Source organism: Athene noctua, chromosome 6, assembly GCF_965140245.1.
Source record: "Athene noctua chromosome 6, bAthNoc1.hap1.1, whole genome shotgun sequence".
Classification (NCBI taxonomy): domain Eukaryota; kingdom Metazoa; phylum Chordata; class Aves; order Strigiformes; family Strigidae; genus Athene; species Athene noctua.
The window spans coordinates 44,601,673-44,615,410 of NC_134042.1; the positions used below are offsets into that span (position 1 = coordinate 44,601,673).

The 13,738-nt window shown below is 41.8% G+C and overlaps 1 protein-coding gene across 6 annotated transcripts in view; it reads left to right on the forward strand.

Moving 5' to 3' along the window:
• SYT16 (synaptotagmin 16) overlaps positions 1 to 13,738 on the forward strand; it is a 79,446-nt gene that overhangs the window by 55,834 nt on the left and 9,874 nt on the right. For 5 of the 6 annotated variants that reach the window (XM_074908831.1, XM_074908836.1, XM_074908837.1 and 2 more), the window contains 3 exons: positions 2,491 to 2,747; positions 6,700 to 7,143; positions 8,221 to 8,410. In XM_074908831.1, the coding sequence (XP_074764932.1) occupies positions 2,491 to 2,747; positions 6,700 to 7,143; positions 8,221 to 8,410 (891 nt within the window). The remainder of the gene's footprint in view (positions 1 to 2,490; positions 2,748 to 6,699; positions 7,144 to 8,220; positions 8,411 to 13,738) is intronic. The other variant, XM_074908835.1, reaches the window with a different exon arrangement.

The following is a 13,738-nucleotide window of genomic DNA, read 5'->3' on the forward strand; positions in this document are numbered from 1 at the left end:
CACTGGCCATGCTTCTTTTGATAGGGTTGGCTTTCTGGGCTGTAAGCACCCATTACTGGGGCAATATCCAATTTTTCATCTACCAGTATCCTTAAGTCCTTCTCTGCAGCGCTGCTCTCAATCCCTTCATTGCCCCAGCCTGTGTTGATACTGGCTGTTGCCCTGACCCAGGTGCAGGACCTTGCATCTGTCCTTGTTAAACTTCATGACATTCATATTGGCCCACTTTTCAAGCCTGTCAAAGTCCTTCTGGATGGCATCCCTTCCCTCAAGTGTATCAACTGCACCACTCAGCTTGATGTCATCTATAAACTTGCTGAGGGTGCACTCAATCCCACTATGTCATTAATAAAGATATTAAACAGGGCCGGTCCCAATATGGACTGCTGAGGTGCACCATTTGTTACTGATCTCCATTTGGACATTGAGCCATTGAGTGAAACGTTTTGTATGAGGTCTTGGAGCCAACTCCTTATTCTTCAGACAGTCCATCCATTAAATGTCTTTCTCTGTAAATTGAGACAAGGATGTTGTGTGGGGCCATGTCAAAGGCCTGGCCTTACAGAAGTCAAGTTAGGCGACCTCTGTTGCTCTTCCCTTATCCACCAATGCAGTCAATCCATTGTAGGTGGCCACCAGATTGGTCAGGCAGGGTTTGCTCTTTGTGAAGCCATATTGACTGTGTCTAATCACCTTCCTGTCATCCATATACTTTGACATATCTTCCAGGAAGATCTGTTGCATGATCTTACTGGTCACAGAGGTGAGGCTGACTGGTTGGTAGTTCCTAGGATCCTCATTTTTATCCTTTTAAAGAATGGGTTTGACGTTCCCCTTTTTCTGGTCACTGGAGACTTTGGCTGACTGCCATGACTTTTCAAGTGTGATGGAGAGCTGCTTAGCAACTACATTAGCCAGGTCCCTCAGAGGGTCTCAGACCTGATCTTCTCCTGTGATGGGTGGGATTTTGTTCCTTCAGTCCCTGCCTTGAGATTCAGGGACTCAAAACATGTGGGATGAACAATTGCAGTGAAAACTGAGGCAAAAAAAATGTTGGGTACTTTAGCCTTCTCCATGTCAGCTGTCACCAGGTTCCTTGTCTCATTTATCAGACAAGGAATGAAAACATTGGTTCATCTAAACCAAAGCAAACTAATCATTTTCTATTAAGCACAGTCATTAATACTATTTTTTAAAGATTTGAGTTGGAGACCAAATTTGAAAAAAAAAGACTGCTCTGTAGTGATGACCTGGAGAACAAACCTGCAGGTTTGAGAACAAACAAGCAGGTAGCCCTGATTGGGCAGGGGGCATGAACAAGATGAACTCCAGAGGTCCCTTCTAACCTCAACTATTCTGTGAAAACATTAAACTCCAAATAGCTGTGTTTGCAAATGAGGTAATTCTGTTTTCATTACTGTCATCAGCTCTGAAGCACAACTTGTTTTCTTTCACTGTAGCTGCTTCTTGCTTATATGACAGAGATGGAGGAAGAATCTAACTCTTTGTGTTCCTAAAGCAAGGCCTGACGTAAGATGCATTAGGAGGAGGAAAGTCCCTGGTTTTCTTCTGAAAGTGCTTGCAGAACACATTCAAGGCCAAATCATGATGTTATTTTCATCTGTGTCCCTGCACATGTAATTATCTGTGTCGCTCTACCCAGAGAGCTCTCACTGGTGCCTTCAAGCAGAGAAAAGCACGCTGTGTTCAGTAGAGACTTTAGTGGTGCAGAGAAGGAATCTATGGTCTGAACCAGAGAAAATTATTTTATTCTCATTAATGAACCTTACTTTAACTCATGGAGTAAGTGTTTAGAATCAGATGAATCAAAACTAATAAAAGCAGTCAGAAAATTACGGAACACATCTTCTCTCAGTTGCCCTTGGAACAATTTAGCCCAGATAAGGGATTCTGAGATTCCTGATTGGCTTCTGGGGCTGGTCATGGGTGATAGAGTCATGGTGGCACTCTGTTATCTCTGTGGAACTCCTTTCTTCACCAGCACCATCCCTTTGAGGGCAATGCTAACTTCTGTCCTTTCCTCCTCCTGGTTGTCCTGCATAGAAGGAAATTGCTGATAGCTGTTCATCAGGCCTGTGCTGTGCTTTTCTGTGATTTGTCAGACCTGTGTTTTCATGGAAGTTATTGCTTTGGGGTCACAAAACAACCCCAAGGCACTTGAATATCCCAAACACTCCATTGGTAATTGCATTTGGTGGTTAACTTCTCCACGTAAAGGCAACCAGTTTCTCAGTCAGGATGGGATGAGAAACAGCCCTGTCCGCTCTATCAAATGCTGATTTATACACATTTTGGGGTTTTTTTATGTCAAATGCTGTAGTTCTGAGAAGTAAAAACTGTCTATTGCATTCACTGGAGATGAGGGGTAAAAAAAAAAGGATAGAAAGCACAGAGAAGGACATTTGGGAGAGAGGGGGGAGGAATGCATTCTAATCCCTCTGAAATTATTTTCTTGCTGAAAATCATTAGATCTGGATGGACTAAGCCAACTGAGTTACCAAGACAACCTATCCTATCGTGAAGATGACCATGTATCTGTTGATTCAAGAACAACAACTGAGAGTAGGGGCACTGGGCAGCGTAAAGGGCCTAGGATGGAGTCTGGCATTGCTGATGGTGTTAGCTGGCAAGCCACGAAAGGACGCTTGGAAATGGCAACAGCATTTACCGACCAGGGATTTGAAGTAAATGATGCTACTGACAGCTCATCGGCTTTGAGCCCCGAGGTATGATGAATTGTCATTTATTGCACATGGTGTAAGCTTTTGAAGGATATTGGGGGCCAAAAAATGTTAAAGGAGAAATGAAGTGAAAAATTGATCAGCACAGCACAAGATAATGGTACTCCTGTGTGCATGTCTGCATTAATATACACCCCTCTCTATGTGTTTCTCCTTTTTCTGGCATTTTACCTCTTGCTACTAACACTCATTCAGAGAAGCTGTTTTATTGCTTGATTTCTAATTGCAATCTCTGAACTGAAATTAGAGCCATTAGCTGCCTGACAGCATTTACTATCGTTTTAGCAAAGAGCACTCTGTGGTGGCCCGGGGCTTTGTTACTGGCTGTATGTGTGAGGTATATGTCTAAGGACATGGTGTGTGGTCACTGGGTCGGATCTGTGCCTCTTTTTCCATGTAGTTTCTATGGCTTAGACAGTTGGAAGCATCTGGAAAACTGGAGGCAGCTGGTGAGGGTGGCCCATGACTTGGCCGAGTGATCATCACTCTAGTCCCTGTTGATACCAGGGGTCCTTCCAGGGAAGGAGAGAGCCTGAGGTTGGAGCTACTCTGCTTTCCCTTAATTCTGCACCTTTATTTTGAAGCTTCAAAAAAAAGTATTACAGATTTTAAGGCATTGTAAACACCTGATGGCTTAGCATCCCCCTTTTCTCTCATAATCTTCCTGTGTGATGTGTTGGCTTTCATTATTACTTTACCACAAGATTAAATTTCTGGAAAAATATCAGCCTGCATCAGACATTTTAAAAGAACAGCACAAAGGTCACATCTTCTGCCTGAGTTAAAAGAGACTGTTCTTCAGCTGTGGAAATTAATACCTCCTTCACACTCTGAGCAACAAGGCTTTGAGGGAAAGGTTTCTTTCCTCAGAGCATGATGCCTGCAGCCAGTTAAAGAGATGGAAAGCAGCTCCTCAGTGGATATACTCCAGCCCTAAGGGGTGTTTTGAACAGCGTTTTTGTTTGATGCCCATTCCAGTCCCACAGAATACTACCCAACACATGGGAACTCTGTGCAGTGGCAGCCCTTCCCTCTCTTTGCTGTGTACCTCTGACATACACTGTCTGCTCACCTGAGGCTCATTTCTCCTTTTCCACGTTTGAAGCACATTGCCGTGGTTCACATGTGCCACAGTGTCCTCTTGTAGTTCTTTGGAATACATCTCTTGTTTTGCTCCTGGTATCTGTATTTTAAAAATGCAAAGAATGGTTATGGCATCAAGGGGCAGATATGCCTGAGTCCTAGTTTATCTACTACAAGCAGCTTCTCATCCAAACGTATTGTGTAGATTAATGAAATACTTTTTATTGCAGGAACTAAATGTTCTGACATACCAGAAATGTCCAAGCGCTATTATGCTCCACTGAAAGGACCTCTCTTTAGAGACAAAAATGAAAATTTTCTGCCCCTGCAGTGGAACTACAAGTACCATTTCAAGTCTTGTCCATAATTAGCTGCGCTTTCAGGTTTCTCTGGACTTATTTTACCTAGTGAAGTGGATATTGGCTGTCCCAAATGGCCTGGTTAGACATACAGTATCAATCAGTATACTTGGCTTGACCTTTCAACTCTGCTGGGAAGAGGGAAAGAAAGAAATTCCTATGAAATATCTAAACCCCACACTTTCCTTGGATTTCAGTTTAAGTGTCTGTATAACCAGTATGTTCACAAAGGACTCAAAGCCCCACTGAGCTCTGAAAGCTGAGGGGAATTCTGTCAATGACTTCCACAGAAAGAAAATGGAGTGTCTGTTATAAGCTTCGTGTGCTGTAAACCTCTATAGGGGTGAGTCCCAGATAGCACAGTGCTCTCTGAAAGGGCCAGCCCATGAGGTCTCTAAAGCTTGGTTGCCCATGGAAAGGTCACTGTTGCAGAGTTAGGCATTTCTCTTCCCCTCTCTGCCTCCAGTTCATGCAGTTTTCTCTGCAGTGGATGTGGCTGCAGCCATAGTAGCACAATTAGAGATTTCCTGATATCTAGATGCTTTCTACCTGTTCTGTCAAAAACCAGATAGCTGACCTTCAGTCTGCCCTACGTGCTGCCAGAAGGCGAGATACTCAGCCCTGTTGGGGCAGGAAGATGCCTCTTGGATCTTCACAGCTATGGGTTTATGATGACGCACGGGGGTTCACATTCTCCAGCTTAGGCTTGTAGATGAAAGCAGGGTTACACCACAAGCACAGTTGTCTCCACACTCTAGCAGCAGTTCTCAAATGTGCCTTGATTCCCTCTCCTCAATAGCGAATGCACAGATGAGAGTGGGGAGGGATGAACATGTGGAGGGAGACATGAATCAAATGCAATCCCATTACGTTTCCTTCTTAAATATTATTTCATCAACCAGACAGATATAACTTGACAGCCACACAGCAGCACTTAGCATTTGCATAACATCACGTTCTCTCCAGGCAACCTGGTCTGCCTTGCATTTTTGTCTTTGCAGCCTGCTGTTCATACAGAAAGGCATTTTTATGGGCAACCAAGTAATTTTGTCTTCTGTCCAACTGGTGATTTTTCTCTTTTTGACATTGCTTCTGCAAGACGTAAGACAGCAGGTCTCCATCGCTAATGTGCACACATGGACTTTTTGTATTCACGTGCATGAACCCCTTAAACACCTACGGAAATATGAAGTCAGAGCTTTGCATGACATGGCAGATGAATCTGAGCTCTTGAAAAGTAGGTTGACAGGAAGTGGATACAAATTTTGAGGTTTGTCCGAGGTCTTGTCTGAGACACATACTACCCTGGACACTTCTGAAGGGAATGACATCAGAAGTCCTGTGGCCCATCATCTGTACTAAAACCAGTAAGATTCCTATGTTGAAAAGAAGTGTTACTTGAAATGCAAAAGAAGATAAATGTTGGAGGAGGAGGGTGACTCAGACTGCTAGTGACAGGCCTTAATTCACCTTCTGGCTATTAACTGAAAATCTTTCCCTAGTACAGTGTATACTCATGTTTAAATACAAATCATTGATCACTATAGCAACCCCTTTATCACATGAAGCACATTCTAGCTCTAAAATAAAAAAGCACTTTTGAACAGAAACTCACACGCCCACTCATCGAAAGGTAAGGTGAGCATCCATGTTTTTTACCTTGTTTTATCAAGATGATTTTTGTTTTAAAAGTAGATAAAAGATGTGTGTGAATTGGTCTGCACCTGTTTTGATTGTTTATTTTGAATTTTTATTCTAAATGTATTAGTATCCAAACTGAACAGAAGGAACAGATGCTTCTCTTGGGAGATTTAAAAAGGGAATAAAGAATCAATACTATTTAATCAGACAGTTCTTCTCAATTATCATTGCTTTAGCTATAGGAAAAGTATTGAGTTATAGGGTAACATCTAGAAATGGAATTTCCATTCTGCAAGAAATTCTGACATGGTGATTTCCCCTCTCATCAAATTGAACACAGTGCTTAATTTTTTTAATTTCCAGCAGAACAAAATATCCAAACAGTTATCAGTCTTGACTGAATTGTTTGATTTTGGTAATGTAAAAAAATCAGTTTTGAAAAAAATCCAGTGTAAATTCAAAGTGTTAGGGTTTTTTTTTAACCAAACGAAACCAAAAAGTTTTATTAATGCCTCAAAATTCACATGAATGAAATTTGAAAAGATCCTTTGTTTAGTTTTTCCCTATGTAGAATTTTTGCCAAATTAAGTCTCCTGCAAAACATTTAAATATTGGTGAAACTTTTTGTTGGAAATATTTCAACAAGTGCTGTTGCTTACTAAATTGTATTGGGAATATTACACAAAATCAGGCAATTACTATCACTGGCCTTTCAAGAAACAGTGGGATCCTAGTTTGCAGAGCAACTGCCTACATTTGCAAGCACAAGTGAGAACAATTTTTTTTACATACAGTTGGGAACACAGATGCAGTTGAACTCCAGTGGAGATTTTACTTCTTCCTTCTCTTTGCAGGAACATAATGAAGTGAGCAGCATACTAGCTCATCACGGTGCTCATGAGCCTATCTGTAAATGCGGTGATCTAGATGTCATCTTGAACTATAAAGCCTCAAGTCAAAAGCTGGTAGTTACTATCTTGGAGGCCAGGAATATCCCAGACAAAGACCGCAGTGGTGTGAACACCTGGCAGGTGCACACAGTCCTGATGCCTAGCAAGAAACAGAGGGGTAAGACAAGTGTTCAGAGAGGACCCATCCCCGAGTTCAAGGATAAAATTACCTTCAGTAAGCTGGAGCCAGAGGAGTTAAGCAGCCACGCCATTCGTTTCCGCCTCTATGCGGTACACAAGATGATTGGAGAGAAGATGATGGGAGAGCAGTTGTTCTACCTAAGCAACGTTATCCAGAAAGGGGAAGTGAAGGTGACATTGGTCTTGGAGCCAAGGAGTAACTTGAGCGTAAGTGTGATGAAAGAAATATAGAGTCCTTAGAATTGTTCATCTGGTGAACAAGCACCAGCTTTACCTGATGTCTTTCATTCAGGGCTGTTGGGATGCAAGTGGTGGATCTGTCCTGCTGTCACTTGAAAAGTTATCAGTAAGGGGAAGCACAGGGTGTATCTTCCCTACACAAAGCTGTGCCTTACTAACAACGCCTCAGCTAGTAAGCTTACACAAAATCATGTAGATGTACTACATCTACACAAGTCATCAAATGCTCTACCATGCAAAAAGAGTAGATTGGTCCTGGAACCACCAAGGCTAATTAAGTCTTAATTTCAACAAGGACAGTAGTTCTTGTGCACCATTATGTTGGTGGACCTGTATTACTGCCAGTGCAAGAGCTACCTCATTTGGTGGTAGCTACTAACTTGTGGATCTCTGCGTTGAGCAGTTTCCATATTATCAGAAATGCTTAGTAATGTTCCTTTTCATGACACATGGAAGAGGAGATGTGGGTCATGTGAGAAGGAACTGGATGTGCTGCTTCATAGTCTTCCATGCACATCACAGTTTTATCCAGCCCTGGGTATGCCAATCAATTCCTGTAGATGAGCTCTGTTATGATTCATTGTCTACAAAAAGCTCAGTGAGAGGATGTACACATGAAATGAATAAAACATCATACTCCGGGTGAAGAGGGGGTAGAGAGAGCATCATGATAGTAAGGAAATAAAGTAAGAAAATACACAGTACATGACCCAGAAAACCCAAAATGCAAAATGTATTCCATCCAAAAGTCATTGTCAAGGAGTTTTACTGTGCGTTTGATGTACTAGGATGTGTGCTTATCTCGGAGGCTTTGATTTACACTAGCGATAACACATTACGCAGAGTTCCTCATCTTTAAAGAGAAAGTTCAGAGATGTGTTTTTGTAAAAGTGATGCTTTGATTCTTCTGCTGCCCCATAATAATTTATTCTTAGTCATTATCATTTCTTAAGAGAGATTTTACTAAACAAGGCTACAAGGTATAAATTGAGGGAGGGTGGTGGTGAATGTCCTGATGAGACTTTCAGTGCTCTCTCCCTGCAGAGTGCAGACTCTCAGCTTAGTCTGTCAGCAATCTCTCACAGTGATAGCGCTTCTTCAACACAGTCCCTGTCGCATGGAGGGGTGCCAGAGCTGCTCGTGGGATTGTCGTACAATGCCACTACGGGGCGGCTGTCAGTGGAGATGATCAAAGGCAGTCATTTCCGAAACCTCGCAATTAATAGGCCACCTGGTAAGTAATTTCACTGCTATTAAATAACACCATTGAGTCAAAATTTGCTTTTTATTTTCTTCCTCAAGGTATTCAATTATGTCATTTCTGAGCTGGGTTTCCTTGCAGAGTATCTGATTGAAAATTAAAAGCATTATTTCGAATATGTGTACTGGTAAATTTTACAGTGTAATTGGAAGCAATCACATGAAGACACAGCTGACAGGACAGTAACACCCGAATGTCTCTTTTATTGCACATACCTTTACAACATCTGATTATGGCAAAAGTGCTATTATACCCAAAGCACTGGGAGTAATTCTCAGCAGTTCCGTAAAAAGAAAGACATGCTTTTCAAGTGATTATATGTTACCATGTGACCTGCAGAGGCCCTGCCTTCTGCTATTAAGTGTTTCCCAGGGCTATACTTTCTTTAGTCCCCTTGCTGTGCTGCTGAGTGCTAGGTGACCTCGTGCTTTGGGCCCTTTGGGGATCCTGCTGCTGTGAATTCTCTGCTGCGGCACAAAAAAATCTTCTGCAGAAAGATTTGAAAGTTGTTCTTCTGGGTTGCAACAGTTGAGTTCCCTTCCTCCGATACCTAAAGGGAAAAATTGGAAATTGCCTTATAGTAGGTTTAGTTAGTCCCAGACCTGTAGTTAGTCCTTGAGATGGGTAGTGGATGGATAGTGCTAATGCCCACAACATAGATGGGGTCATGCAGCCACAGTGCATGGTGTTATCTACTTTGCTGCTGGTGTGCCTCATTCAGGGGTTGAATGGCAGTGCCATCTCATATTGTCCTTTTGCCTCCTGTCTGAAACCAGCAGCTAATGACGATGTGAAATCACATTTTTTTTATTTGTTGGTGTGTTTGCTTTTTGTGATGTGGTTGACAAAGGTTATTACCTTTAACACTTCCTTGAATTCACTGGATCTGACATAGTATCTCCAGCTTGCAGAATGCTGAGATTGCTTTTGCATGTTGCTGTACTCCTTGGCCCAGAGCTAACAAAATATTCACGTAATATTCTTGTATATGGATGGAAAAACTTAAGTTTCCACTTCAGTATATTATAGAAATAATCTGTGTTGTCAGTCAGTCCTTCAAAAATTAAGGGCAAGTCTATGAAATGGTAAAACCAATGACTCCAGTCTGTGTAGCCCTAGCTAGTCTTATGTTAGCTGTGGTAACATAGGCCTCCATGTTGTTACTTAAAGACATGTTCTTGTTTGCATGTACATGTTTTATTAAAACTTTTCAAGTTGGGACCTTTTTACTAATTTCAAGCAAAGGTAGACTAAGACAAGAGTCTTACCACATGCTCTAGCAAGCAAGCTTGCCTGTGTTTATATATGCTGTAGTGTAGATACATCCTAAAGTTTTATTCTCGGAAATGAAATTAAAGTAGTCTCAATATAGGTCCAAGTTAATTAGCTGCAGTTTTTTCTGTCATGTTTTCATTTATCTACCTGTGGTACCAAAGTTTTGTCTCTTAGCTGCATGAAGGTCAGGATTACGTTACGCTTCTGTTCTTAAATCAGGTCCTGCACAAGTTGTTTTGTGTCTGGATGGGTCAGGCATCTGTAACGCCCCTGTATTTTCTGGTACATGACATGTCTTCAGTGCAGAGAACTCAGATGTTTGCTTTCCAGCTTACTACCTGCAATATCATGACCAAATTGCTGACATTTTTTGATATTCTAACAAATGTCTTTCTGGGTGCATGTTGTATAGCTCTGTGTGTTGTGGTAAACTGAACAACCCTATAATTCATTGTCTGTGTGTGTTGGGGAGTCGTGTCAGTCCTGGGACTCTGGTGGAATGGGGTCTGGCAGATTTGCCTTGTGTGCATGGGTTAGCTTTCAGCATGGGAAAGTTTAGCTGCCTTGATTAGACGTCCCATTCAGCTTTTTATCTGGTGGGAGCACAGAGGTGCAGTAGCTTGGTTGGCAGTATCTTTAAAACTGACAAACATTTTGTGTTTGTTGATGAGATGAGAACAGAAGCAGGCTATGGGAAAAGAAGGGATTTCTTGAGGGACCTTTCATTTTAAATTCTGCCTGAATTTTCCATTTCTGTGTTTGTAGGGCTTCAGATAAACCTAGTTTGATCAGCTTGATAAGCTGGCCAAAGTCTCCTGTCAGCCACCCAAACTAATAGTCCTGACATTTTTTCATGACAGTTCTTCCACCTTTGCTGTTAAGGCTATCTTGAATTGGTTTTTTGTGTCCTTTCTGTATCCAGATGTACTTTAGCATTGTTAGACCAGTATCTCTCAGTGTGAGATCAGGTTTTAGGTGAAACACGGAAATTCATAACTGATTACAAGCAGATTCTGAACCTATGTCTATCTGCTTCTTTTATTCTAAGTCACATTGTTGCTTCTACATTCTGCATTGTTCTTCTGTGCCTATAAAGTTCCCAGTACTGTGGTGAGAAAAGGAAAATCCAGTGAAGCAGAAGCTGAAAGAAGTTAAAAAGAAGAAAGAAAATCAGCCCTTGTCTCAGATGCTGGAGTAGCATTTCGCTGATAACTCCTGCAGGCACAGCAGAGGAGTGCTGTGAGGTCCGATCGTTACTGTCTGAAACATGCTGGTGGCTGAATGAGATGTTCAATAAGTCCTTCACTAGGTGAAAACTAAAACTGCTATCTCCCTTTCTGGAGGGTGAGCAAATAGCCCTTGTGTTTTCTCAAATAGGCCCTATCTGCGGTTCTGTTGTTTGAGTCTCAGAAGGAGTGATTTATTTCTTTAAAGTATCATGGGGATTTCAGATATAATAGCCCTTCAGGACACTTAAATACCAAGCCCAAACTGCTATTCAAGGCAGCCATTTATGGTAAGACTGAGAGAAGTCAATGGACAGAATCCATCTCCATTCCCAGCCCTGCATGCACAGAGCCTATACAATACCCATATGTGGTCCTGTTGCAGCACAGTGGCTTTAGTATTGGCTGCTGCTGACAGCTGGAGCTATGGGGAGTGGCAGGAGAGCCTTGCACGACAGCAAGTTCTCCAGCTGTGCTTTTTGCCCACCTTGACCCTCTTGTCTGCCACCTGCAGTCCTGCACAGGTGAGCTCAGCATCTCCCATGCTGTACATGCTCTGTCCTTGGCATCTTTGCGCAGGGATTTCACTGTGTGCAGAAAGAACTGATTTTAGATCAGTTTTTTAAGCACTGGTGATTTTAGATGTTAAAGACCGAAGAGGCTAAACCAGATGGTTTTCTGGAGAAGGAAGGGAACATTGAGCACATGTCAGTTTTTCCTGGGCACACCTTCTTCTTTACTTAAACCTTTAAAGTGAGTCAGGTAAATATCAAAGTCTTGGGTGCTTACATGAGTAATAACTGGGTCATAAAACAGCTGGACAGCTTACAGAGACTTAAATCTTGCAGGCAGTATCTTGTCTTCAGGTCACATATGTGGGATTTAAGAATAGTCTGGTCAAGAGTAAGTGTCCAGCTATTGTTCTGGGGAACATGCTGAGTTATAGGCCTGAGTCTACATCCCTGATCACACACATAGATCCATTATCACTCAGAGCACTTAAGGGCACTCAAGAGTGTGGCTGCAGCATTGGACCATAAATTATCAGTGTGTGCCAAAAAGCCTCACGCAGAAAAGCATCTACAGTTTTATCAGATGTGGACACCCTTGGTATTTTAGTGCTAATGGCTTGTGTGCTGTGCACCTCATTCTCTTTGGTTCTTGTAAAAATCATTAACCTGTGGTAGCATTTTGTAGGGGTTCATAGTTTGGTCTGTGGTATTGTATCTTCTAAGAACAAAACCCCAGTGTGTTAATTTAAAGGATGCTTACTATAAAAAAGTAACGAGAAGCCTACACCACTGGCAGACATGTCTTTAAAAATTTATAACCAGTTACATACTATGAGCATGGTAGTAGTGCCTTTGTAGTGATGGACCAGGAATTATTTGTGCTAGTCAGTGTATAAACACACAACAGAGAGATGGTCTCTGCTCACATGATGTTTAACCTTCATCAGCTGCTCTGCTGGGTGCAGCTCGCTCTCCTCTAATCCAGCCTTCGTTCTTTCCACTTTTGCATGTCTTTTGGGGTTTATGTCTGTGTAATGCAATTTGAGAAGGACTATTGTAAAGATATTCCCTTGCCTAAGAAAAGTCCTCCAAGCTTCTCAGCAGCTGTGGAATTAATCACACATAATAATTACATCCATACATGATCATTATTATACTAGCAGCATATTAACCCCATTAAACAAATACAATAGCATTAACACTAGAAAAGACAGGAGGAAGAGAACAAGCTATCAGGATTTCTACTGGCAACAGGAGACATTCTTGAAGTAAAGACTTATCTGAAAACAAACATCTATGTGAGCTACGGATGATAATACCAAGAATTACAGAAGATGCTCCCATATAAAAATTAGGATCCTTCCACGATATTAGTTGCTCTGGTATCAGAGTGCTTGAAAGCCATTAGTGATTTTATTTTACCAGGTTTTTTGTGAGGGAGGATGTTGTTATTCCTGTTTCATTCCTGGAGAACTAAGGCACAGGTTAATTTCTTTAATTGCTCCCAATCAGACCAGGAGGCTGAGTAAAAAAAAAAACCAAAACCCCACTTTTTACCTGCATATCTTGCTCTGAACAGGAAACTTGCTTGAGCTCCTAAAGCTCTGAAATTCATGCTTCTGTCTCATTAGTAATAGAAGGGGGATCTGTTCTAGGGCAAGCTAGGGTAGGTTTAGCTCTGGTTAACAGAGCAGTACAGGTGCTGGGCAGCTACTTGCTGCTGGGCAACTACTTGCTGCTGGGCAACTACTTGCTGCTGGGCAACTACTTGCTGCTGAGTACTCGCCAGTCAGTCACAGGAAGCTTGTACAACACCACCTCTCCTTCTGCAGCTTTTTGTTGCTCATCCTTGAATATATCTTGAATAAACTTATGATAAGATCAACTGAGAATTTTTTGTTCAGGGTGGTAGAGATGAGACCAGATGCAGGGAGCCCCAGAAGGATGTCTCAGTAATGAGCAGCTGGGCAGTGAGATGGATGATGCAGATGAATGTAAGGTATTGCATGGGGACAGGGGTGGAATTCAAACTTAATCTGGATGGGCTCAGAGCCACTTGAGTGTGAAATATTAGGCTTATAGTAAATAGCTCCAGGAAAATGTCCACTCAAGGGTCAGCAGTATCAGTGAAAAAAAAAAAATAAAAATTAAAGGTTAGAAATATACAGAGGACAAAATGAAAAATTGATACTTGACGGTAAATATAGTCACTGGTGTAATGAATACTGTGTACAGTTGTGGCTCTCTCCATTCAAACAGAATATGGCAGAACTGGAAAGATGTAGTGA